The sequence below is a fragment of the Schistocerca serialis genome, chromosome 1 (assembly GCF_023864345.2).
Source record: "Schistocerca serialis cubense isolate TAMUIC-IGC-003099 chromosome 1, iqSchSeri2.2, whole genome shotgun sequence".
Lineage (NCBI taxonomy): Eukaryota > Metazoa > Arthropoda > Insecta > Orthoptera > Acrididae > Schistocerca > Schistocerca serialis.
The window spans coordinates 918,452,190-918,479,575 of NC_064638.1; the positions used below are offsets into that span (position 1 = coordinate 918,452,190).

General features: G+C 37.3%; 1 protein-coding gene across 1 annotated transcript in view; it reads right to left on the reverse strand.

Moving 5' to 3' along the window:
* LOC126412303 (cGMP-dependent protein kinase, isozyme 1-like) overlaps positions 1 to 27,386 on the reverse strand; it is a 339,254-nt gene that overhangs the window by 207,909 nt on the left and 103,959 nt on the right. Inside the window, exons 6-7 of the mRNA XM_050081827.1 lie at positions 23,955 to 24,054; positions 11,027 to 11,165 (exon numbers count right to left, since the gene is read on the reverse strand). Of these exons, the coding sequence (XP_049937784.1) occupies positions 11,027 to 11,165; positions 23,955 to 24,054 (239 nt within the window). The remainder of the gene's footprint in view (positions 1 to 11,026; positions 11,166 to 23,954; positions 24,055 to 27,386) is intronic.

Consider the following 27,386-nt stretch of genomic DNA (forward strand, 5'->3'; position numbering starts at 1 on the left):
ATGGCACCAGTGGTAAAGGAACTGGAATTGTAGAGAGTCAGTGGTGGAAATGTTTGATGTCTTTTATATAGGAGGGTAGGTTACAAGAGAAGAGCACAGGAAAAGAATGTTCTTTACCCACATTATCAAACTGCTCACATTAAATTTAATATACATTGATTCCTAAAATATTTAAAGTTCAGTTTTATTGGCATATTATTTAAAGTAATGTCATGCACAATAAGGGAAGAACACGGTATCTGTATACAGCACAATAGAAAATATTCCCTGTAAAACTATTTTTTGTTAAACATTATGTGTTAGATTATTTTGCCATGAAAAACAATGTTTAAACAATGAAGATAATGTGCATTTTCAACTTCTCGTGGCATAATAAATAATCCATTAAATTTCAGCCGCATATTGTCCGGCCATCCTCAGAGTGAGTCACTTGTGACGCACTCTGAGGATGGCCGGACGACACGCGGCCGAAATATCAGTGGAGGAAATTTTATTTGTGCAGCTGCATGCCCAAAATTTAATGGATTAATGAAGATACTTCTTGGTAATCAGTTTTTCTTTACTATTTGAACTTCATGTGATCAAGTGGAGGTCAGAATAGAATACGATGTCACTTCATCCCAACATGCACTTCTTAACCAAGTGAAGAAGGTTTGTTTAATGCATTCTAGCTTTTTGTCTGCAGTATTCCTTCAACACCTGGAGGTACCAACACTTTTCTTTTGATGTTGCCAGAGGATCCGCAATGAAAAATTGTTATTATTACTATTATATAAATTTATTGTAAAATAATATTATATTATATTTTTATATTTTAACCCTTCAATGTGAAACTCTCACCACCTATAAAATCCAAGCTCCATTACCAATTTCTTGATGTTGAATTCGGATGGGGTGTTTTTTGTGATGACTGGTTCTCTGATGGATGTTGTTGAGGAAGGACATTTCCACAAATACTTGTTCTTTAGAAATGACCACCAATTTTGTTTCATATCTTGATAGACCACTAAAACATCAAAAGGCTTAAGAATACATCTAACTTCAGCCATGCCTTACACCCTGTCCATTGGAACTTACAATGTTGCTTATGTGTTAATCAGTCCTATATTCTTATCACACTCCACAACAGTGTGTTTGCAGTCTCCAGAAGTTTCAGTTCACTCATAAGATCATTAAGATATCTTGGTACAGTGTATTCTTGTTGTAACCTGAACACAAATCACAAAAAACTTCAAGATGTTTGACTTTTTTGTACAATAATTCTACCACAAAGTGTTTTTAAAAAGGAAACAATGTTATTGGTCCCATTTCTTCCAGTATCTGTAATGTGAGTGTAGAACACTGAAGTTGCATTTGAAAGCTGATGAATATTGAAAGAGTAAACAAAAAATGCCTATTGTAATACATGTCATTAGTACTTATGTTTGGTGAGAACACGTTTTTGGTAGTTGCTGCAGAGTGATTCTGTTTCATTGGACTTTTGACTTCTGAAATGAGGATTCCTCTTTCTGGAATAATATTTTTCAGCTTTGACTTTGAGTACTTTTTGGTCAATGGTAATCTTCTTAATTTCTTTTAGGACTAGTTTCTTCATATCATCATCTAAATTTTCATATAACATTACATTCAACTCCTTAATCTCAGCAGTGCACTTACTGCAGGTTCAGCATGTATCATTCTTTGGCTACCCAAAAAGCTATGTTGAATTTGGTGTTGAATGCTGACCTGTGCATTTAATATGAAATGTCAAAATTTGAGTATTTTTCCTGGAAATTTTCATGCAACTTTTTCACCTAAAGTTCCTCTGGGTGGTACAACTTCTTGGTCTATCCTTAAATGACTGACTGTGATCATAAACTGCCATTCCTACTCCTTCCTCAATTTTCCATGGCCCACTCCCATTCTTGCCCCTTCCATCATGAGGAGACATGCCCAGCTTCAAAAATTTAATTATCACCTTGTTACTCCATGTACTGCCATAAAGGCTTTTCTGCATACAGTTATTTTGTGTATGATGTCACCTTTCATGCTAACTCTAGTTGAAATCACACTCTTGAAGCCATGCTTCATCTTCATTCATTCTTGATTGTCTTTTGTGAAGCGGAAGTAATGTAATGAGGCTTGTCAGATACAATGATTGTTCGTTCCAGTCTACTGTATCACTAAATTTTCATATAATGTTCATGTGACTGAACTCTTACTTTCTTCATGACTGTACTCATTCACCCTCTTACTTCCCTTTTCCTAACACTGTTAGAATCTGAAGGTCTATGTGTTTCATCCTCAGATGAAATACTCATCATTCAATATGAACAATAACTCTCGAAACTAAAATGAATTACTTACAACATCTGCATTACTAAACAGAATGTCTTGCTCTAAAGTAATGGTTTCCTCTAGTACCAACAGTGCACAATAAAGGAAAATTCTCCATTTCTTCGTTTGACATTGTTTGCCTAAGCACAAGAAATACAAAACTTAGCACACAACATTGGGCAAAGCAAATTTGTTCCCTATAGCGAGAGCTGTTAGCATCTTCTTTCTCTGCATGCCTAATCTAAAGTTAGTAATAGAATATGGGCTGTTCATGTTAGCACATTGTTCAATAAACAGTATTAAACAACGCAGAATCCTACAACTCATGGTACACGTAACTCAGTTTTGAAAAAAATGAGTAAAAGCATGTTTTTTTCCTGTACTCTTCAAGCAATAAGTTGGTCATGTTGGTCCACTAGAACAGAGATTCTCTCAGTGGGGGCAAAGTAACCTGGCACAATGAGGCATCCTGGGTTGTCAGGTTTAAGGACTTTAGGAAACATCTAAAAGGTAAGAATGTGGGGGGAGGTGGGGATGAGGAAAGAGATAGACTCAGGGGATAGGTTCTGGGTTGGACCAAAGGATTTGAAGAGAGACTGTAGATCTGCTGAATTTCTAGAATAGGGTTGCTGCAGCAGGATTTATAGGTGGACATATCAGAGAGCTCATGGAGTCCCTTAAAAGGGTAATCCCTGCTGTTCCTAACCACAATGGTAGAGTCTGTTGGTAAGTAGGATTATAAGATCAGATCACTTTTTAGGAGGTGGAGTGTGATTCTTTCTAGGATTTTATGTTGGTTTCCATGTCGGCAAATTTGGGAACTGATGGTGAAGGAAGGTTTGAGATTAAGAAATTCTGGATTGTTAACAGGGAGTGATTTTTGGTCAGCAGTGGTGGATCACAGAGGTTCACAGTCAGGCTCCAGTGGCCACAGACAATAGCCATGTGTGAGTGAATTGTACTTGCATGAATGTATGTTCCATTTTCTGAAGAAGGGCTTTTTATATGAAAGCTTAAATGTTTAGTAGTCTTTTCATCATGCCTGTCTGCAACTCACTACCTCCTCTATGTGGTCAGTATATATAATTAAAATTTCAAAAAACATATTTAAATGTTTACAACTGCATATCTAGAAAAAGTCTGTGATCTTAAATAGGTTATAACCTGCAGTGGAAGATCCTACTATGGATTATGAGCAACTTACATTTTTGTCAACTCCATCCAGAGTTTTCAAATTCCTTAAAAGATGTGTGATTTAAATAACTTTGGCTGTGCTCACTAACTCTTGTTTTAGATGAATACAGCAATTAATTGTATCACCATGTTCCTTACACTTTCTATTGTCAGGTCTAATAGTCGCCCTCATATACATCTTAGGCAACACATTGCCATGGAATATTGTATAACTTGTGTTTGAAAGCTTACAACATTTTTAAGATTGAAGAAAGAGGATATTTGATTTTCAATGTTTCAAGAAGAGAGAATATTGTCAAACACAGAGAATTTTCAAAAAAGAAGAAAAAATTAATGTTTAATTTAGAAGTGGTGAAGAATCAAGAAATATATATTCTAAAATAACTTACATAAACTCATTTGTTTATGTGAGGAAGAAATAATAATTGATGAACTGACTGCATCTCAAGCCCCAAATTTTAGCATAGAATTTCATAAGAATTTAAAATCTAAGCCAAACTCTAGACAGAATAAACATTTTAGGGTAGCTCATATTAAAACAGAGAGGAAGCTGAGGCAATATTTTATTTTGCAGTGAACTGAAAAATGTTACAGTGAATCCATTCTACAAAAAAAAAATAAGTAACCTCCTTCTAGGGACTCATCTCTATTTTGCAATTATCTTGTAAAGAGCAGGTTTTACTATTATAGTTAGAGCAAAAGGGCCAAGTAGAAGACAATGAAAGGTCATGAGTACCATCATTCCCAGAACATAAACTAATTAACTATTTGGATGATATTTCTTATGATGAAAGGATTCATGTTTAGTACATGCATAATGGTGTGTAATCATACTGTCAACTGGCTGTTCAGGAATACATAACTTGAATCTTCATTAATATGTATATCAGTCATGGCTCAACTGATACCATGGCTTCCCAGGTCCCGTATTGTAAATACTTTTATTTTATTTTTTGTGTGAGGATGTGTATTCCAGATCAGTTGATAGAATAATGTAAAAGGGTAGATAAAAAAACTACTCACCAAGTGGCAGTAGGAGAACACACACACAAAAGGATTTAACTTTTACAAGCTTTTGGAGCCAGTGGCTCCTTCTTCTGGCAAAATAGTTTAAGGGGAAGGAAGAGGGGTGAAGAAAAAGGATTGGAGTGATTTATGGAAAGGGATACAGTTCAGAAAAGTCACCCAGAACCCCAGGTTAGGGGAGACTTATCAGACAGAATGAGAAGGAAAGACTTATCGGACAGAATGAGAAGGAAAGACTGATTATAGGGGAGTCCTGCTGCCACTTCGTGAGTAGATTTTTTATCTATCCATTTACATTAGATCTGTTGATAGTTTTGACTAATGCAGGGAATGCATATTATGTAGCTGCCAGAATTGTTAAGAATATTTATTAACAACAAGGTAAATACAGCATTTGCCAATCTTTACACTGTGAATACTGTCACAGCAAAGAAGAAACTGCCTGTAGTGCTCTATAAACTCATTGCTGAGAACACTCACAACATTTTCAATACTCTTTATATAAATGTAACACATTCAAACTTGCCTCTTTACATTTGTATCACAATCAAATTAGAATAACAAAGCTTAATTAATTACATCCAACATTTCTCGAAATTTTATGAATTTATCCTTGCTCAGAGATTTGGTAAAAATTCCTGCTACACTGTTTTCTGAATCTGCTTTACAAATTTCTATAACTCCATTCATATAATATTCATTCACAAAATAGTGTACTTCAATGTGCGTTGAATTTTTAGTATGCATGCATGTATGAATGATGCAATAATAGTCCTAATCTATGCATCTCTGAAAGAACAGGCACAGTAGTAACAACAGCCATCAGAAATACAGGACAACTATTCAAAATTATGAAGAGACACCACCATCAGCTATATACTGGAATGGAAACAATAAAAATTTGTTCTGAACCAGGACTCAAACCCAGATTACTCACTTTATGCAAGTAGTTACCTTAACCACTTTGGCTATCCATGCACAAATCATGGTCAGACCCAAACTTCCATATCTCATTGTCCACATGTCACAACCTGCACTCATACATTACATATATTCCTATCTGGGAAAGACATATTTATTGAGGGTTGAGAGCCTGGTATTGGCGTATAAATGAAATAACAATAACTATGTTACTAAGAAATATGATGCATCATACTTCTTAATAACAAAGGCACTGCTGTTTTGCACAGCAGAATGGTATCAGTGAAGAGGCCAGATAAACCAATGGTTCCTGAAGAGGTTAAGCAGCCTTTTCATCAGCTAATGGGGCAACAGTCTGGATGATTGACTGATTGGAACTTTTGACATTAGCCATCATGGCCTTGTTGAAAGTATGTGAAAGACTACAGCTACTATTTTTCCTGAAGACATGAAGATCAATTCTGTAGTGTATTGATAATGGTATACCCTACAGCAAAATATTCTACAGGTACAATATTCCCCCCTCTCAGATCTCCAGGCAGAAACTACTCATGAGAATATTATCATCATGAAAGACAAAATTGGCATTCTAGTGGTCAAAGTGTGGAACATTAGATCCTTTAATTAGGTAGATAGGTAATAGAATTGAAAAAGGGAAATGGATAGTTGGAGTTAGATATAGTGGAATCAGTGGAATGCTGTCACAGGAGGTATAGGACTTCCATTCTAGTGACTATCAATACACGGTTACCACAATAAAATGAAATATGGATAATGCAGGAATAGACCTAATTTATATTAATAATATAAATGTAAAATCATTATATCTGACTGTATGAACTCACCAATCTCCAAGACTACTAGATAAATTTTCATGGGGCTTTCACAGATAACTTCGAGTATATCTTGGGGCAACATGTATGCTTTATTTCTTCAAAATAAGATCATGGAAAAAAGATGTAATTTAAAGTGTAATTTAAAATTTTATCTTGGGTCTGCCTCTTTGAACACACTAATTTCCAAAATTACTTGAAAGATTTTCATGAGATTTACACAGCAACTTGAGCAACCCTTGGTGCAATGAATATGCTTTATTTCATCAAAACTGGAACATGGAAAAAGCAAATCTTAATTTAAAATTTCATTTAAAAATTTATCCTCAGGTTTTGTAGTAGTTCAGATGTTTAATCGTCACAAATAGTTCACTCAATAACCAATAGATGGTGCTGTTAGTTTTATAGTACACCAACAAACCAATATAAGGTACAATTAGTTTGTTAACTCAGTCACAGATGTATTTTCAGAAGTTTATGTCAGTGACAAAATTAAGTGACACAATCTTATCTTTATGAATACAAACTAACATTAAGTTTACTTGGCTATGGTACACGCATTTGCTGATTTTGCTATATGTATGAGGGGGTACTCAAAAGAAACCAGAATTATATTCTAAAAGCTATATATTTTCAGACTGTTTACAAAACAACCTTATCCATTACAAGTAATACATTTGTTCCACTGTTTGAAACATTTTTGTAGTCATCTTTAGAAATGGCTGATAGCTCCTCCCACATTTTTCCCTTTACTTCTTCAATGTTGTCAAATCGGTCTCTTTTCATGCACCTTTTCATGCATGAAAATAACAAAAGTCACATGACCAGATTAAATGATTAAGGTGCATGGAGCAGCAGAACCATGACATTTTTAGCCAAAAACTCCTAACAGAGATAGTTATGTGTGCAGGTGCATTGTTGTGGGGGAAGAAACAGTTTCCTGTCTGCCACAAATCGGGTCTTTTTTGACAAACACTGTTGCTCAATCTTCTTCAAACCTACAAATAAAAGGTTTGACTGACCATCTGACCTGGAGGAACACACTCTGAATGAACTATGCACTTTGTGTCAAAAATGAATATCAGCATTGTTTTGATGTTTGGTTTGACTTTAGGACATTTTCTTGGATGGGGTGGTGACGATGTCTTCCTTTGGCTTGACTCATCACCAGTAATGACCTTTGACAAAAAAATTGACTCAGTTTCAAGCTATTGTTTCAAAGCACAACATGTCTCAACTCAATGTTCCTCTTGATTGTCACACAGAACCTGATGAACAAACTTGGCAGCAACTCTTTTCATTCCCAAATCTTCCAATAAAATTCGCTGAACTGAGCTCCAAGACAACCCACTTATCTCAACAGCTGATCAGTTGTCTGTCGATGGTCTATGAGCACAAGCTCTTAAATTTTTTCACTGTTATTGACAATTTGGGCAGTTGATGGACATCCAGATTGAGGTTTGTCATCAACTGACATGTTGCCATTTTTAAATTGAGCGAACCACTCGTAAACTTGCATTTTTCCCATAGCGTCATCTTGGTAAGCTGTTTTCAACATTAAAACAGTTTCAGCAGTATTTCTACCAAGCAAAAAACAAAATTTCACAGTTGCATGTTGTTTGCTTAAACTTGCCATCGTAAAAAGCAAAACAAGAACAAAACAGCACTAGCAAAAACAATCACTGTGGATGAACAGAATAAGCCAGGTCAACAACACAGACAAAACTGAACTGGCATTGAGTTGAGCTGTACACACCAGTGGCAGAAGTGCGTTCTACAGAAGCTCCACCTAAGGCAATGTTATTCCAGTTTTTTGGGTACCCTCTTAAACTTAATGACATTGCTTTGCTTCTTTCCATAGGTTTTTTTATATTAATTGCTAGGAATAACAAATTTATTAAGTTCGCTTTGTGATTTGTGTGCCTACTCATTACATTTTGATTTCATTTTGTTTATGCATGCAAATGCCTAGGAAATGGTTCGGTCTCTCTGAATACACCAGAACAGCAAAAAGGCTAAGGATTATGTGGTCTCAAGAATTGAATGAATATCATGAGGCAAAAATTGCTGCAGATTGAGAACATCAACATGAGGCAAGACTTGCTATAGTTTGAGATCATCAGGCTTTAATCCTCTCTTTGGAAACTCCTTTGAAAAGCAAGGTGTGATGTACTGTTCAAGAGCATCATGCATTTAACTTGCTCTTCAGAACCCTTCATCCACAGACACTTCAAGTTACTTCTCTCCAACATAACACCATACAAGGAGAAATTTTGACAGGAAATGTCACAGATGAGCAAGTTTTTATACCCTGAATCCCTCTCATTCCTAACATTTTACCATTTCACTTTAAACATGTACAATTATTAGTGGGCTTGTATTATGTCATGACCATGAACAAGCACAGGGCAAGACAATGTGTGTTGCAGTAGTCGACTTTAGTGTCAGTTGCTCTTTGCACAGCCAGCTGTACATGGCTCTCTCCTTCATGTCCCCAACCAATTTAAATATTGTATACAAAGAAACTTTTTAAGTCAAGTACAAAGCTATGAGCACAGCTTTAAAGAAATAGCCAGGCAATGCCAGGTTTCTCAACTAGTAATGAATAAGAAAATAAGAATGCAGGTAAGAAACTATGAATAGCATACTGAATGTATCACCATAGCCAAGATAGGCATGAAGCAAACATACATGAAGCAGCATAAGTTTATATGCCAAATAAATACACATATGAAGAAGAGGAGAAAAGAAAGTTTGATGAGATAAAACAAATTATACAAGTTGTTAAGGGAGATGAAAATTTAGTAGTGAAGGGTGACTGAAATCCAATAACAGGAGAAGGAGAGGAGGAAAAGTAGTGAGACAACCTAGACTGTGAGAAAAAAAATGAAGGGTGCCTAAACAATGGGACTGACAAAACGTGAAAAATGACAAAGCAGGTATGGCTATAGATCTAATTCAAGGCTGTAGGGTGATTAATGGAAAATACAGATACCACTTGTAGGAAAATTAAAAGAGACCTTTGGAGAAAAGAGAATCACCTATATGAACATCAAGAACTCAGATGGTAAGCCAGTACTAAGCAAAGAAGAAACAGCTGAAATGTGAAAGGAATAGAAGGGCTACACAGTGAAAATGAATTTCAAGACAATATTATAGAAAGCAATGAGGTGGTAGATTAATATGAGATGGAAGATATGATGCTGTGAGAGAAATTTGTCAGAGCACTAAAAGATCTAAGTGGAAACAAGATCTCTGGAGTAGGTGGCATTACCTCAGAATTATTAGGGTCCTTGGGAGAGACAGCTGTGACAATACTATTCCATTGGTGTGCAAGATATGGGGGAGATAACCACAGAGTTCAAGAAGAATATAATATCACCAATTCCAAGGAAGACAGGTGCTGACAACACTGAATGAGGAGGTACTAAATCAAACTGGTGAATAAGTAGTGTATGGCACAACTTGTTTAAAAGAAGGGATCAGTTGATAGCACGTACCCTGATGTGCCAAGGAAAAGACAGATCGGTAATGGAGGGAAGAATGGAGGGCAGAAAATGTAGAGGGAGGTCCTAGACATGAATACAGTAAGTGGGTTCAAATGGATGTACGTTGCAGTAGGTTTATAGAAGTGAAGAGGCTTGCAGAGGATAGACTAGCGGGAACAGCTATTTCTAACCAGTGTTTGAACTGAAGACCACAACAATCCTATAAATTACAAAATACCTCTGATTCATAGTATTGTGCCAGCTGTACCACAGAAATATGTGAACAACTGAAATGCTGTTACAGTTAGCAAAAGTATGTGTCACCCAGCAGCCTCTGATGAGCAGATTTACATTTAGGTCAAATTCTGGCAATGGTGTGGTGTGCGTAAGAGTGAAGGAAAAAAACAGTGTGAGCTGGGCAACTATGCCATGCAGATCCCTATTCCACAGTCTGATTCTACAAGTCACAGACTACAAGGGTTGAGCTTAATATGAGCTTCCCACTGACACTTACCAAATTTTTTTAGGTCCCATCCATTCATTTCACTTTCATTTAGTCATGTCTGCAAAGTACATGGTGTCCTGTGGATTGAGCAGAAAGTTTATTTCATTTTGGACACCTGTGATCACATGATTGGACAATGTACTCATGTCACTGAAGAGTGATTTCCCATCAGGATAAGTGCTTAAGTGGAACTATTGGCAACACCATTTACAGTGATCAGCAGTTAATATAGGTTACAAATGGATTTAATTTGTAAGTTGTTTCTTTACTCATTGGTGTAGAATAAAGGTATTAATGGCAAACATGTATTTTATCAATTCTCATCACTGTACTGTCACCGTAGCCTCTCCCTTAGCATAGTTCATCGATGTAGCAGTAAAGCCAGCTCACTGCATGACTAACATGTATGCAGCACTATATACATGTTTTTGCTTCAGTATATTTATAGTTTCTAAGCAACAAATTTTCCTACATTGAAGGGACCATACGTGTTTGAAATACATCATGGTAAAATAAAAAGAATAGATTTTATCTTGTATAATTTTCATTCAAAATACAGAAATATGAGTGAGACTATATTGAAAAAAAAATGCTAGTGGAAAGATAATTATGACAAACAAAAAATAAAAAATTTGAAAAACTAATGAAAAATCTTATTTTAATAGATATTATGAAGTCAACTAAGTATGCCTTCAGATAATTTTTTTCAGTAAATTATTATTTTGCTGCCCAATAATACACACCCTCGTTCAAGGACCAGACATTCCACTCCTGGGTGTAAGGCAGTGACAGTAGCCTGACGAACTATAGAATGTAACAATGCTAGTTCTCCAAAATATTCTCCAGTTCCAAGCACAGCTAGCTTTTCTTCCACACCAGAAGCTGCAGGGAAAAAAAATTCATTTCTGATAGGAAACAGGCTTTTATGCATTATTACTTTTTGGTAACAACTGAGCTTTATGCTTAGAAGTTTTACTTATCAAATATTTATTATAGATAATGACAGAATACAAATAATTCACAGTCATGACACAAAACAAGTGCTAATTTGTCACCATGGTTCTGTAACTCTTGAAAGCACACAAGGGGGTTGCTGAATCAGAAATAAAGTTACTGTAATTGTCATTATAATAATACAGATAAGGGCAAGTAGGATTCGCACACCAAGGAGTCTATACAAACTTAATTATATATATGGGGTGAACATTAATACAACTGACATACTGCTGGGACAGATTCCTGACTGGAAATAGAGGAAAAAAAGTCCCATGAACATGTGTCTGGACATGCATTACTGCCATGGTAGATGGCACTGTCAAATGATAGTTCCTCTGACCCTACCGTGTTTTCTTTGTGGCTGTGTGACTGACACAGTGTACTGCAAGCAGCAATACAGCCTGGTATTCATGTCAAGTACAAACCAAGATGGTGTTTGTGTAAGGCCAAGCAAATGGGAAAAGGTCAAGAGGCAGCACAGCTATGCCAAAACAAGTACCCTCACAGACACCAACCAAATCACACAACATTTCAAGCCCTTTTTGTGTGTTTGTGTGATCATGAGTCCTTTCAGGCAGATGAACATGCAGGGAGGCAACAAACTGTGTGTGCACCAGATTTGGAGCACCAGGTACTAAGCGATATTGAGACAGACCCAAGTACAAGCTACAGACCACTTTGAACATCTGTTGTGGCACCACATCAATGCAGTGCAGCTCGATACTGTGTTCCAGGATTATTTGTTGTCTTTGTACGCGCACACTGGCCATTTCTGGACACTTGTTTGTAGAACTTTTTCCCTCCATTTCTAGTCAGAAATCCATCCCTGAAGTTTGTCAGTTTTATTACTTTTCACACAAAATAGGTAATAATCCATCGCAGCCACAGAGAATTTTGACAATTTTTTGTCTGTTATTAATACTGATATTGGGAAGAGGTAAAAAAGTGACATAAATTGCTGTATCATTTGATTGCATTACCCTAGAGGTTTAAATTTTTTACATGGCCAATGAACCATAGCCTTTAATATGTGTCATGAATTTCAACTTGGTACAGCTCCCCATTCCTGAGTAAAAAGTGTCTTAACAGACAGACAGACAGTCAGTCAGTCAGTCAGTCAGATACACAAAATAAAATTTTCTGTGTGATATAACCGCAAATTAATAATTTTAGGATTTTTTCCTTTACTTGTACTGTGAAACCTTGCTTGTTGCCAAATTTCATGGTTGTAGGTCAACAGAAGGTACCATATAGGGCTTGATGTGTGAGTTTGTGAGTTTGTGAGTATCAAAATTTGTGACAAAAATAGCCATATATTTTGATTGCTCTGACTTGGAAGCTTATAGTTCTTACACCATCAACTGGCCATAGGCCTTAGTATGTGACATAGGCCTTAGTATGTGACATAAATTTCAACTTGATATGGCAACCTGTCCCTGAGAAAAAGGGTTCTTAACAGTTGGATGGACAGACAGACAGACGGATGGACAGACAACAGAGTGATCCTACAAGGTTTCTGTTTTTAATGAATAAGCATGCAACATTAAAAAGGAAGTTAATAACATACAGTTGTTCAAAAAGTAATTAAAATATTCATCATGAATCAAACTTTTCATAAACTACTTACTTAGAGTTATGAGGTATTCTTTGATCAAAGAAAACAGGAAATGACTTAGGAAAAAATTTACAAGAAAACTCATATAATGAAATGCAGATAAAAGAGAAAAAAAATTTTAAAGGAGAAAGTAGTAGTTTTAGTTACATCATTACAATAAAAATGTTGAATTTAAATTAAATCTATGAAGAAAAACGTACATTTATTTACTTACTTGCATCATGAAGATAAAAATAATTACTTTTATTTATTTTCCATTTTTAAGCATTCACATTTGATTATGCCCCTAAATTGCAGTCTCTAATGTATTGTTTGTAGAAAACAGATAAAATAGTATCTAAATGATATCTAAAATTCTCATCCAAAAATGCTTTTGTATTACTGTGTTCTTTGATGTGAGTTGTTCAATATTATTAGTACACAATTTATACAACAGGTAATCCACAAACAAATAACAAATGAAATTGTTAATGACAGAAAACTTTTCAGATGGCTACTCCCTCACCCGTTAAACCTTCTTTGTGCTTCCAAACAAAACTACTTAAGCAGAGGAAAAATGTGTTTAATATATAGCTGCATCTTAATGATGGGCTTGTGGGCATTCTATTTTATTTATATTTAGGGGACTATATCATAAAATTACACATCAGACCAAATCCACAAACTAGGTGACGTAGCTATTCAACAATAATAAAGAAATGGCCATACAATTCCATGAAAACTATAACAATTCACATAGTAATATCATTATATTCCTTGACCACCTTTTGCTGTTAAAAAACTAAAAATAAAAGGGAATATTTCAAATTTTGAGTTCCATTTCAAGACTTGCTTCTTCAAATTTGTACCTGCATTAAAATAACTAAGTTTTTTTATATTTGGTCAGTGGAAGATAATGAATTGTTAAATATGCATTAAACAATTATTTTGTAATCATTTAAAATAATAAGATTAACAGACGTGTTTAAATTACTGATTTCTCAGGCAGAATGACAAACCATTATCTTTAGGTTCCGATAAGGCATTACTGACGTAAAAGTGGAAAACAATTTAAATATTAGCTACATGTTTACTGTGGTTTAAAAGTATTATCCCTGTATTAGATTTCTTTAAATTGAGATAAAACATTTTTTTTGTTTTAGGGAAACTGTAAATCATGCAGAAGGTGATGGACCAACATTGCTTTTTCTTAGCAAGTGATCAGATATTCCTAAACTGCAGATTTACAAAAGATAAAAATGCAGGATGAACACATTCGATAATATGAACATCAAAAATATAGTTTACAAGAATGTATTTAAGGATCCTAAGGTATACAAAATTAAACTACACTCCTGGAAATTGAAATAAGAACACCATGAATTCATTGTCCCAGGAAGGGGAAACTTTATTGACACATTCCTGGGGTCAGATACATCACATGATCACACTGACAGAACCACAGGCACATAGACACAGGCAACAGAGCATGCACAATGTCGGCACTAGTACAGTGTATATCCACTTTTCGCAGCAATGCAGGCTGCTATTCTCCCATGGAGACAATCGTAGAGATGCTGGATGTAGTCCTGTGGAACGGCTTGCCATCCCATTTCCACCTGGCGCCTCAGTTGGACCAGCGTTCGTGCTGGATGTGCAGACCATGTGAGACGACGCTTCATCCAGTCCCAAACATGCTCAATGGGGGACAGATCCGGAGATCATGCTGGCCAGGGTAGTTGACTTACACCTTCTAGAGCACGTTGGGTGGCACGGGATACATGCGGACGTGCATTGTCCTGTTGGAACAGCAAGTTCCCTTGCCGGTCTAGGAATGGTAGAACGATGGGTTCGATGACAGTTTGGATGTACCGTGCACAATTCAGTGTCCCCTCGATGATCACCAGTGGTGTACGGCCAGTGTAGGAGATCGCTCCCCACACCATGATGCTGGGTGTTGGCCCTGTGTGCCTCGGTCGTATGCAGTCCTGATTGTGGCGCTCACCTGCACGGCGCCAAACACGCATACGACCATCATTGGTACCAAGGCAGAAGCGACTCTCATCGCTGAAGACGACGCGTCTCCATTCGTCCCTCCATTCACGCCTGTCGTGACACCACTGGAGGCGGGCTGCACGATGTTGGGGCGTGAGCGGAAGACGGCCTAACGGAGTGTGGGACCGTAGCCCAGCTTAATGGAGACGGTTGCGAATGGTCCTCGCCGATACCCCAGGAGCAACAGTGTCCCTAATTTGCTGGGAAGTGGCGGTGCGGTCCCCTACGGTACTGCGTAGGATCCTACGGTCTTGGCGTGCATCCGTGCGTCGCTGCGGTCCGGTCCCAGGTCGACGGGCACGTGCACCTTCCGCCGACCACTGGCAACAACATCGATGTACTGAGGAGACCTCACGCCCCACGTGTTGAGCAATTCGGCAGTACGTCCACCCGGCCTCCCACATGCCCACTATACGCCCTCGCTCAAAGTCCGTCAACTGCACATACGGTTCACGTCCACGCTGTCGCGGCATGCTACCAGTGTTAAAGACTGCGTTGGAGCTCCGTATGCCACGGCAAACTGGCTGACACTGACGGCGGCGGTGCACAAATGCTGCGCAGCTAGCGCCATTCGACGGCCAACACCGCGGTTCCTGGTGTGTCCGCTGTGCCGTGCGTGTGATCATTGCTTGTACAGCCCTCTCGCAGTGTCCGGAGCAAGTATGGTGGGTCTGACACACCGGTGTCAATGTGTTCTTTTTTCCATTTCCAGGAGTGTAATTAAAACTTTCAATACTGGCACGTTAGGAAATTAGGAATATACAGCCATCAGTGAAAGAGGCAATTATTGTCAAAGAACTTACACAAAACAAAAAAAATATGTTTAAGATATGAAGAAACCAAAAGAAAATAAAACTTCAGAAGCAGATAAAAACAATGATTCAGAAGGATTATAGCACAAATAATAAAAAATGATAATCATACTGGATAGATGTCACATCTGACATGACAGGTGGCACAGCAACAAATAACAGAGAGAAAACTGTACAATGTTATAAATACTTCTTTAAATTTTTGTACAATTGAAGAAATTAATCATAATCACAGGCAGTTCTTGTTGAAAATAATGGCATTGTGAAAGTAGTGTGACATTAATGGTTTAAGCTGTCGGTGGTATTAAGAATGGAAAGTTGCCAGGAAATAATGTTTCAACAGGAATTAGTAATGCTGTAGAAAAAGTTAGATGAAAATAACTGTTAACTTTATTCACAGAATGTTCGTACATGTAAACTGTTCTCCAAAACTCAAATAATGTTGTATTATTCTACATGTCAAGAAAGGGAACTGTAATATCAAAAAGCAATAAACTTATCAGTCTTTTATTCATAATGTACAAAACATACACAAAAATTACCAATAACAGCATATGCAAAAATATTGGACTCAAATAAAGAAAACAAAGGAAACTGGCTTTAAATATCAATACAGTATAACAGTCTTCCTGTAAGTCAGGAAACAATAACAAAATGAAGCAATGAGTATGAATGATAGGTTTTTAAAAATCTTCTGATTTAGTTTTAAAAAACTGTACTAACAGCTCTTGCGAAACAAGTGGTTTATTCCACCAGTGTTAGTATACTGACTTATATAAATAACAGAATGAAAAATGCTATTTACAAAGCACAAAAAAGATAAATATAAATATGTCCCAGACAGAGTTAGGAATGTAAAAGAGAGACACTAGCTTTATGGCTTATCTGCAGCTTAAAAGACATTTAAATCAAAACATCTTGTCATATTCATGTTTTTTTTACTTACCAGTATTAATACACATGTCACATAATACAATGCATTGTGTCAAGTAAGGCAACATGATACACAGTATTACTTTGTATATCATGACACACACCATCATGTCATGCCATCCAACATGGCATTTTTCATTTGATGCAGCATGACAAAATGTGTCATAAAATTTAGGATGTCTGCATCCCACTCTGGGGTAATCCCGGACCGAGACTCAAACTCAGGACCTTTGCCTTTTGCGGGCAGGTGCTCTACCATCTGAGCTACCCAAACATGACTCACGCCCCATCCTCACAGCTTTAATCTGCCAGGAAATTTCATATCAGCACACACTCCACTGCAGAGTGAAAATCTCATTCTGGAAACATCCCCCAGGCTGTGGCTAAGCCATGTCTCCGCAATATCCTTTCTTTCAGGAGTGCTAGTTCTGCAAGGTTCGCAGGAGAGCTTCTGTAAAGTTTGGAAGGTAGGTGATGAGGTACTGGCAGAAGTAAAGCTGTGAAGACGGGGCGTGAGTCATGCTTGGGTAGCTCAGATGGTAGAGCACCAGCCTGCAAAAGGCAAAGGTCCTGAGTCTGAGTCTCGGTCCGGCAGACAGTTTTAATCTTCCAGGAAGTTTCATCATTAGTCTGGCTCCTCTAGGGTTACCTTGTAGTGATTCGAGAATTTCCACATAAATTTTAGAACCACTCACCCTTCTACAGTCTTGAATGCACAATATTTTAAAAATAAGTGTGGGAGAACGTACATACTGTGTGATGCTTGTTTGTGTCAGCAGGCTGGAAAGGTGTCACAAGCACAAGGTAGACACGATGGTCGAATGGCATTGAAAAGTGTTTGGTGCTCATGCCACGGCAACCATATTGGAAGAAAAAGAAGTAATTATGTATATTCTTTGCTGTTTTAGTGACTGTGATTATTGTTAAAGAAAAATGAACAATTGTTAAGTACTTCACGTATTGTACTCACTAGAGGCAAGACAGGTTCACAAATTATGTGGTTGTTAAACCAACTTTGTTGCAGATGTATTTTATCGAGTCTATCGCAAGATGAATTGGTTGACTCGTAAACATTCGAATATTGACGTGAGAAAGGGTAAAATATGTTAGTTAAGAAAATTGAAATACAGGGTGTTACAAAAAGGTATGGCCAAACTTTCAGGAAACATTCCTCATACACAAAGAAAGAAAATATGTTATGTGTACATGTGTCCAGAAACGCTTACTTTCCATGTTAGAGCTCATTTTATTACTTCTCTTCAAATCACATTAATCATGGAATGGAAACACACAGCAACAGAACGTACCAGCATGACTTCAAATACTTTGTTACAGGAAATGTTCAAAATGTCCTCCGTTAGCGAGGATACATGCATCCACCCTCTTCGCATGGAATCCCTGATGCACTGATGCAGCCCTGGAGAATGGCGTATTGTATCACAGCCGTCCACAATAAGAGCACGAGGAGTCTCTACATTTGGTACCGGGGTTGCGTAGACAAGACCTTTCAAATGCCCCCATAAATGACAGTCAAGAGGGTTGAGGTCAGGAGAGTGTGGAGGCCATGGAATTGGTCCGCCTATACCAATCCATCGGTCACCGAATCTGTTGTTGAGAAGCGTACGAATACTTCGACTAAAATGTGCAGGAACTCCATCGTGCACGAACCACATGTTGTGTCGTACTTGTAAAGTCACATGTTCTAGCAGCACAGGTAGAGTATCCCGTATGAAAGCATGATAACATGCTCCATTGAGCGTAGGTGGAAGAACATGGGACCCAATCAAGACATCACCAACAATGCCTGCCCAAACATTCACAGAAAATCTGTGTTGATGACATGATTGCACAATTGCGTGCGGATTATCGTCAGCTCACACATGTTGAATGTGAAAATTTACAATTTGATCACGTTGGAATGAAGCCACATCCGTAAAGAGAACATTTGCACTGAAATGAGGATTGACACATTGTTGGATGAACCATTCACAGAAGTGTACCCGTGGAGGCCAATCAGCTGCTGATAGTGCCTGCACACGCTGTACATGGTACGGAAACAACTGGTTCTCCTGTAGCACTCTCCATACAGTGACGTGGTCAACGTTAATTTGTACAGCAGCAACTTCTCTGATGCTGACATTAGGGTTATCGTCAACTGCACAAAGAATTGCCTCATCCATTGCAGGTGTCCTCATTGTTCTAGGTCTTCCCCAGTCGCGAGTCATAGGCTGGAATGTTCCGTGCTCCCTAAGATGCCAATCAATTGCTTTGAACGTCTTCCTGTCGGGACACCTTCGTTCTGGAAATCTGTCTCGATACAAATGTACCACGCCACGGCTGTTGCCCCGTGCTAATCCATACATCAAATGGGCATCTGCCAACTCTGCATTTGTAAACATTGCACTGACTGCAAAACCATGTTGGTGATGAACACTATCCTGTTGATGCTACGTACTGATGTGCTTGATGCTAGTACTGTAGAGCAATGAGTCGCATGTCAACACAAGCACCGAAGTCAACAGTACCTTTCTTCAATTGGGCCAACTGGTGGTGAATCGAGGAAGTACAGTACATACTGACGAAACTAAAATGAGCTCTAACATGGAAATTAAGCGTTTCCGGACACATGTCCACATAACATCTTTTCTTTATTTGTGTGTGAGGAATGTTTCCTGAAAGTTTGGCCGTACCTTTTTGTAACACCCTGTATATGAGGACTGAACCAAAAGTATTCTTCGAGTACTAAATTATTTCAAAAGTAGAGAGAGAGTCTTATAAATTCCTGTTAACCAGCAGCATTCTTCAGAGAAGAAGGTTTTGGAGTCTGGTTGAGCTGCCAGTCCCGAGAAGAAGATTGACTGTGCAGATCAAGTAAGTGAGAGAGGTGTGAATTTTGCAATCCAAATTCACAACACTTCTTATCGTCCACATTGTTAGAATGTGGCAACCAGTGAAAAGGACATGAGAAAAAAGGGAATTTTGAGAGGAAATTGAAGCAGAAGATATGATGTGTTGCCATAGAAACCAGGTATAACAAGACAAGAGAACTGCTCCACATAATTGGATTAAGTCCAAAAATTTAATGAAAATTTTGTGAATGCAACACAGTGAAAGATGTATGAAAGTAATAATGTTAAAAGAACAGAAAGAAGACCTCGATGTATTAGACTAAGAAGAGATATGACGAGAATAATTTAACTAAAAAGATCTGGTGAGGGGAGTGTATAGCTCTCACAAGATTAGCAGGGTTGCAGACGCGGAGACAATATCCGACACCCCGGCACCAGTTTCTGTTAATCGGTGCTGGTTCTACATCCACACACCAATGCCAACACGGGAACCAGCAACCGACGCCACCAGCACCAGTTACTGTTCACCAGTGCTGATTCCACACCCGCTCACCGACGCAGCCTGAAACTCTATGCCGGGTGAGCAAAATACAATAATTGTTCAAGCATAAAGTTGAAGAAACTGTTCACTAAACTGTATTAGTGTAGTTATTATACTTAGAGTTAATTCATTAAATGATTAGTAGATCAGAAACTAAAAGAAATACAGATTATACACAGAGAATTTGGGAAACTTCAGAACCAACCATGGCAATGTAAGTGAGTAAGGAGGTGCCTGACTGGTCTGAAGTAGTAAATTTCATCAAAGCCCAAAGGGCAGATTCAGAGGCATTAAGAAAGGAACTGAGTCTTAAATTAGACTCAGTAAAAACTCAATTAAATGATAAAAATAGATGACCAGGGTGCTTCTTTGAGAAATGAATTAAGTGCAACTTTAAGTGAAAAACTCGATGCACAGAGTGCTAATTTAAGTAGAAAATAGACACAATGATAAACTCAATAAATTCTAAATTGTATGCTCAAGGTGAGATGTTAAAGAAAAACCTAGACTTAATAAACTCAATTAATTCTACATTAAAGGCTCAGAAAGACACTTTAGATGTTCAAATGACAAATATAGGTTTGTTGAATGTCAGAGTAGACGCTCAAAGCAAAGAATCTAGTGCTTCACACCACTTCTTATCATCCACATCATTAGAACCTGTCTCATACGATTCATACTGTCCAGTACAGCCTACTGTCTCACCACTATGTCAAGGTCATATGTGTGTGAGCATTTTTTAATTTTAATTTTTTACTTTTTTATGTTTTTATTTTTATTCTTTTGCTTTATATTTTTAATTTTGTTTAATTTTTTATTGAGTTTTAATTTTTTGTTTTATAGTCACACACTTTTTTTCATATATGCAAGAGATTGTATATGCAAACTTATGAAAAATAACCATAAATATTGTGCACACGATAACAGAAAACATAATTATGATACTGAATGAAATATTAAACCAGAGCAATAGTACAATTCCTGCAAAACTGGATTTTAAGTTCATTTTAAATGGAACTTCTGATTGCTATAGTGTGGCAATGGATAGAGCTTTCAAAATACAATATGATGACCATTAATGAGATGTATTTGTCTACATTCTTGCAAGCTTTAAACCAATACACACAAATCTGAAACATAGAAGCTGTGCACTTAAAAAAACTCACAAAAAATGTGTTTTGTCCATGTAAAATCTAAATGAAGTTAGATTTTTGAAAGTGAGTTTTCAAATGCATTTTTTTTTTTTATTTTATTCAACTTAAACCATTTCTGCACATTCAGTTCACATACACAAGAACAAATTTTATGTGCTACATTTAGCTCAACTTTTAAGTGTTAGATATTGACAATGGAGATGAAAAATATTCATTTTGCCTTTATCCATTTATCTACTTTTGTGTGAAGTTTGAACTGATTTGTACAAGTTTAAAGCATAGAAGTGGCACACTTTAAAAACCTCTAAAAAATGTGTTTTTGCACGTAACATCCAAACAAAGCAAGATTTTTTTCAAATAGTTAATCTTACCATAGACTAATGTCTGATACACTAGTGGACCAAATATGAACCATGAGTATTGTGCCAGTAGAAAATTACGTAACAGTGACTCTTTCTGCAAGTAAAATCTGAAAGGTCCACATACAAATCTGGTGCATTAGCTGAGCATTCATTTCAGCCCATTTAAAATTAATCCATTTGTACAATTTGCCTGAGTCCAGCTCTGGTTTGTTATTGAAACCTCCCTTAATATATTGTAACATAGTTACAGTAAGACATGTTCGAATGGCTACAAAAATGGTCGCTGGTCCAAGCTAAAGCATAAACTTCTCATCCATGTTTCTAACTGAAGTAGCAACTGAGAACCAAGATCCTCAGCCTAGCCGCCCTCCCCCCCCCCCCCCCCCCCCCCTGCCCCGCTCCAATTGAAAAAAAAAAAGAAAGTGTGATTCTGTGTACAGTTTTTACATACATATTTGTTATAGCACTTCTGTGCTCTTATGGTACCTGAGCTACAACTGCTGTTAGAGTTCACAGGAAAATTCAGAGTAGTAAGAATAGCCGTGCAAGGAGATTCCATACCACCAAAACTATTCACAACAACAGCCTTGCAGAAATGTTTCAGACCATTCAAACATGAAAATGAAGAAGGAATTCAATTTAATGGACTATATCTGAACCATTATAATTTTAATAATAACATTGTATTATATGTCTTTAATTTATGGGATGTAAAATTCAGGAACTAGTGAGTAAATTTAAATTAGATAGTTAGTTACTTTCATGTTCCATTGGTCATTTGCCCAATAAATCACAGTGATGTGGAATGAGTCATTTTACATTCACATCACAAATTAATTTGCAAATATGGCTACATGATGAACATTTATAAGGTCTCTTTGTGCAATAAAAGTACAAGACATTTCTGCAGAGAAAAAAATAACATATATCTAATTGATAAACTTTTGTATTTAGGACAGACAAAAGGACTCACTGAACAAAGAGAGGAAGAAAGAGAGGCATGGCAGCACAACACAGACCACGCATTCAACTGTTTGAAGGTACATAAGGATGTAGTTTGCAGCAGGTACTGGTAGATGAAGAAGATTGCACAGGATAGAGTAGCACGAAGAGCTGCATCAAACCAGTCTCTGGACTGAAGACCACAACAACAACATGTTAATTTAAGTACTTTGTATCAAAATAATTTTGTCAAATAGCTACAGTGGTTTACTTGCTCAAATGAGACTTAATAGTTGATGATTATGTCATATCCCCTTTGTCTAAGACACAAAAGTATGTTTATTTTTTCAGTGGTTCTGTCATTTCAATTCTGACAATGAGTGTATTCACTGAAGTATGGAAGTAATGGGCACATATTCTGTAAGTCTGATGCAGATTAGTTTTGTTGATCTGCTGATTTCTGATAACACCACAACATCACGGAAAGCAACAGATTTTGAATCTCAAGGTTTAACTGATATCTCGTACGAAGAATTACAAAAGAATGAGAGTTTTCAGTCAACCAATGTGGTGTTGGATTTAGAGCAAGGTTAAACTTATAAAACAGTTAAAAAATTTTCTAGGCACTGAAAGTCTCTTAGGTTGAGTCAAGATGAGAATAATTTCTATGCTTTGGGGGCTGTGAGCAAAAGCATACAGGTAACACAACATGGAGGAATATTCTTAAAATAAAGGTCATAAGGTGAGACCTAAAGGTTAAGAGTGAAGAATAATATGATAGTTTTGTGGTCATTTATTAATTAATTTTTGAAATCAAATCAGAGAGGCTAGCTGGATATGTTAATTTGTATCTTCAATCTGGAAACGAACCATAAACAATGGTTTTTCTGGCATAGAGATTGTTCCATGAAATTTTAGCAAACTGCCATATGTTTGTAACTTGCCGTTGTGATATTTCTGCACAGAGTCTTCTACCCATCTTCAGATATGCTCAGCATATATTATACAGTACTGTATACAGTACCAGAATACTCCGTGCTGAAATATGATGATAGCAAAATAGAAACATCTGCCAATTTACCCAGAATTCCATGGAATAATGGCTAAATCATTCTCCATACTTTAATTCCTCCCAAATATATTTGTGTGAAGGACCTGGTGGACAGTTTTTATGATGTTTATAAAGTAGGAGTCAGGTACTCACTAACTACCTGTTTGAGGTACACCATGAGACATTCCTAGATACTTCACTGCATAAGAAGAATGGTCGTATATGGAATGGCTACAAAACTGATGTCCAGTTTGTTTCACTGGTTCAAATTCAGAAAAATTCATTACTTATATGTTTTATCAGTAGTGAAATTGAAAAAGGGTGTGTGTGTGAGAGAGAGAGAGAACTGGAAAAGAGAGAGAAGAAAAATATTATGGCTTACATGTTTTCTTGCTGCACTGCACATTTCCACCACTGATGATGTAGAATGTATCACCTTCATCTCCCTGTCTGACAATGACTGTGTTTGGTGCAAAGAATTCCTAGAAAACAAATTTCACTATTTATACTTATATGCCTTTGATTATAAAAGAAGATAAAAATATACAAAACTTCAATGCAAACATCTTTGGTCTCTAAAGCCATGTGCATGTCATTTACACTCAGTCCACCTCAAATAGGGAAACAGCTGACAAAGGCTGTATTAGAGTACGACTAAAAATGCCTATATTTTAACAACTATTGGATTCCAACCCCCCTCCCCCACTCCCCCTTGAAGTTGTAAAAGAAGATAAAATTATACAAAACTTCAATGCAAAAATCTTCGGCCATTTTGAAATGCCTCATGAAAAAATTAGCAACTGCTGGACTAAGTGGACTATCCACTGTGACATCTTTAAGCTATTTGTAGAAATCACCATTCCATATTAAGTAGTTCATGATAAGACATGCATGAAAGAGCTTGGTGATGTCATGTGCTGCGCAGAGTGGCTGCGTGGTCAGAGGCTTGCAGGGCCACCACTGTTGGAGGTTCGAGTCCTCCCTCAGGCATCTTGTTGTTCATAGCATAAGTTAGTTTAAGTAGTGTGTAAGTCTAGGGACCGATGCCATCAGCAGTTTGGTCCCTTAGGAATTCACTCACATTTGATGTCATATGGGAGCATGCAACTTACGTGCTCCAGAGAATCACTGAATGCCCCTTTTGAAAACACCGAAAAAACACCAAAGCTGACCAGGATGTCAACTGGTCAAAGTTTATACTTTCTTAAGCTTCTCAATGAAATGTCTCCAGCCCTTTATGTATGTGTTGGTCTTTCCCACATGTGACTAAAGCAGAGAAACCAAGTGTTTTGCCAGTTTATATGACAATCAGCCAGGAGCACTTATGATTAGTCTTAATGGTACCATACATCATTTTTATGGATTTTTTATAATCCATATAACTGATATGGTAGGAGTTATGTGTTCCACAGTTCCTCTGTGTGTCCACTGAGAGAGAAAAAAAAACACCTCGGTTAAGCTATTCATATGTCATGTGGTCTGCTATGTCTGATCTTTGCTTAGCTTTCAGTATGTCATCAGACATAATAGTTCCCACATCTTATGCTCAGAATCTTCAGTCTTCATTACAATGGTCACATTTCCATTGTTGGCAGGCAGTACCAACATAATCTTGTCAGTGATGAGGATCCTGATAGCTTGTAACTGTTCTTTTTCTGATTGCAAACTAGTGGTTTTGCACAGTATCCTGGGAGTTTCAGTTGTATTTCCTCAGCTTTTTCACAAAGATGGATATGGGCAGCCACTTCATTGTTATCAATGATACCCTCCATAGGTAAATTTCTGCAGATGACAGGAAAATTCCCTTCTCTTTGATGGTCAGGCCCTTCATTTGAGCTCAGTAGTTGTTCACTGACATTGACCACTGTGTATAACACATCAGGAATAGACTTTTCAATCTCCTTTCTGCTTCTTGCAAAGAGGGAATCAGCTTGTCAATCTCCTTTCTCCACCTTGAAAAGTTTTGCTCCTGTCATTCAAAGCAGTGGTCAAGTTTGTTCTGAATGCTCCTGTGAGTGAAGTTGTTGTCTTTATCCCCATCATCTCAAGGCATGCTGCTTCTCAGTTGACAGAAAACATCCAAAAGTCACTCACTAGTTCTTGCCATGTCTCTTCGTATTGCATGAATTAGCTCATGAAGAAAAGCTTATTCCATTCTGTCATAGATTGATGGTTCTGGGCGGTGCTGCTTAGGTGTTTGTATTTCAGGAAGTCTGGAATTATTGTGACTAAAATCTTAAATTTTAGAAAATGCATAGCTTCAGAAACTACTGTATTTCCAGTATTACTCTTCAGATGTTCCTTAACTACAGATGTTAATTCACATATAAATGAAACTCTCTTTCCATTCATTTTTGATAAAAACTTATCTTCAAGGTAAAAATGCAGTCTTACTTCGTTGCATACAAGGGGTATTCAATAAGTAACACAACAATTTTTTTCTCAGACTATTTCAGTTTTAAAAAATTTGTACTTCTATTTGTAGCATTAACAAACATTGCTGTGTCATCTCATATACAGTGTACTCATAAAGTCTATGAAATATTTCAAGGAATTAGTACAGTTGAATGGATAAGAACAATGTAACAAGAAACTCAGTATGTGAAAGAATACTCTCAAAGATTTTTCTTACAGTATTTGTAAATGTTCTATGTGTCATCCTCTGTCATATAGCACATATCTAATCAGTAGCCCACTTCTCCCCATACCCAACCCAGCACGTGTAGCAAGTCTTCGAGGTTCCACGGTGGAGGTGGATCATAAACACTACCCTTGATATAACACTACAAGCAAAAATCACAAGTCTGGTGACCATGATGTTAAATTGAGCAGTGCCAGGTCAGCAGCTTTTAATGGAACTGATCAGTCGCACACTTCTAGTACACTATATGATACACACGATAAAGTCACCACCAAATCTAATAACATTTTTCACACACCATTAACTTCTGATTTTCATTTTCATTCAAACAGATTATAAAATATAATTGTTTATGTTCATATGTATACATAAAAGGTGTTTTGTATAAAGGATCATAATATTAAAAGCTTCTTGAACATATTTTATAATTTTGATAACCACACACACATATATATTCGCACAACCAGGTACACCTCATGCAGAAATGACAACTATCTCTGGCTGCTGTGGCCAGACTGCAAGTGTTGCATTGAATGAAAGTAAGAACCCAGAAAGGGGTAGAGATGGGTCTCACAAAGGCCTTCACATTGAGGCACTACCCCCAGACCTAGTTCACAAACAGATTTGTCCTGCTGTACCCCAAATTTCCCCAGTCTTTCCACTACCCTTAAAAACCAGGTACAAAGTGCACCTGATTTGTCACTATAATATCACCCTGGACTGGAAAAACTGAACCACATTCTTCATCAGAGATTTGATTATCTTTCATCATGGTCTGTAATGAAGGACATACCACTCAAGATCCTTCTCACCCCTCCTAAATTAGCATTCTGTCAGCCACCCAAACCCCACAGCATCCTAGTCCAGCCCTACGCCACTGCCAGCTCCAGGCCCTTGACACAGGGATTATATCGCTATGGAAGACCCACGTGCAAGTGCTGATCAATCCACCCACCCATCACTTCCTATTCCAGTCCTGTCACAGGCTTATCCTACAACATCAGAGACTGAGCCGCCCGTAAAAGCAGCCATGTCATATACCAGCTCTGCTGCAATCACTGCACAGATTGTTATGTTGGTATGACTACCAACCAGCTGTCCATCATAATGAACGGACACCACCAAACTATGGCTGAGAACAAAGTGGACCACCCTGTAGCACAACATGCAGCT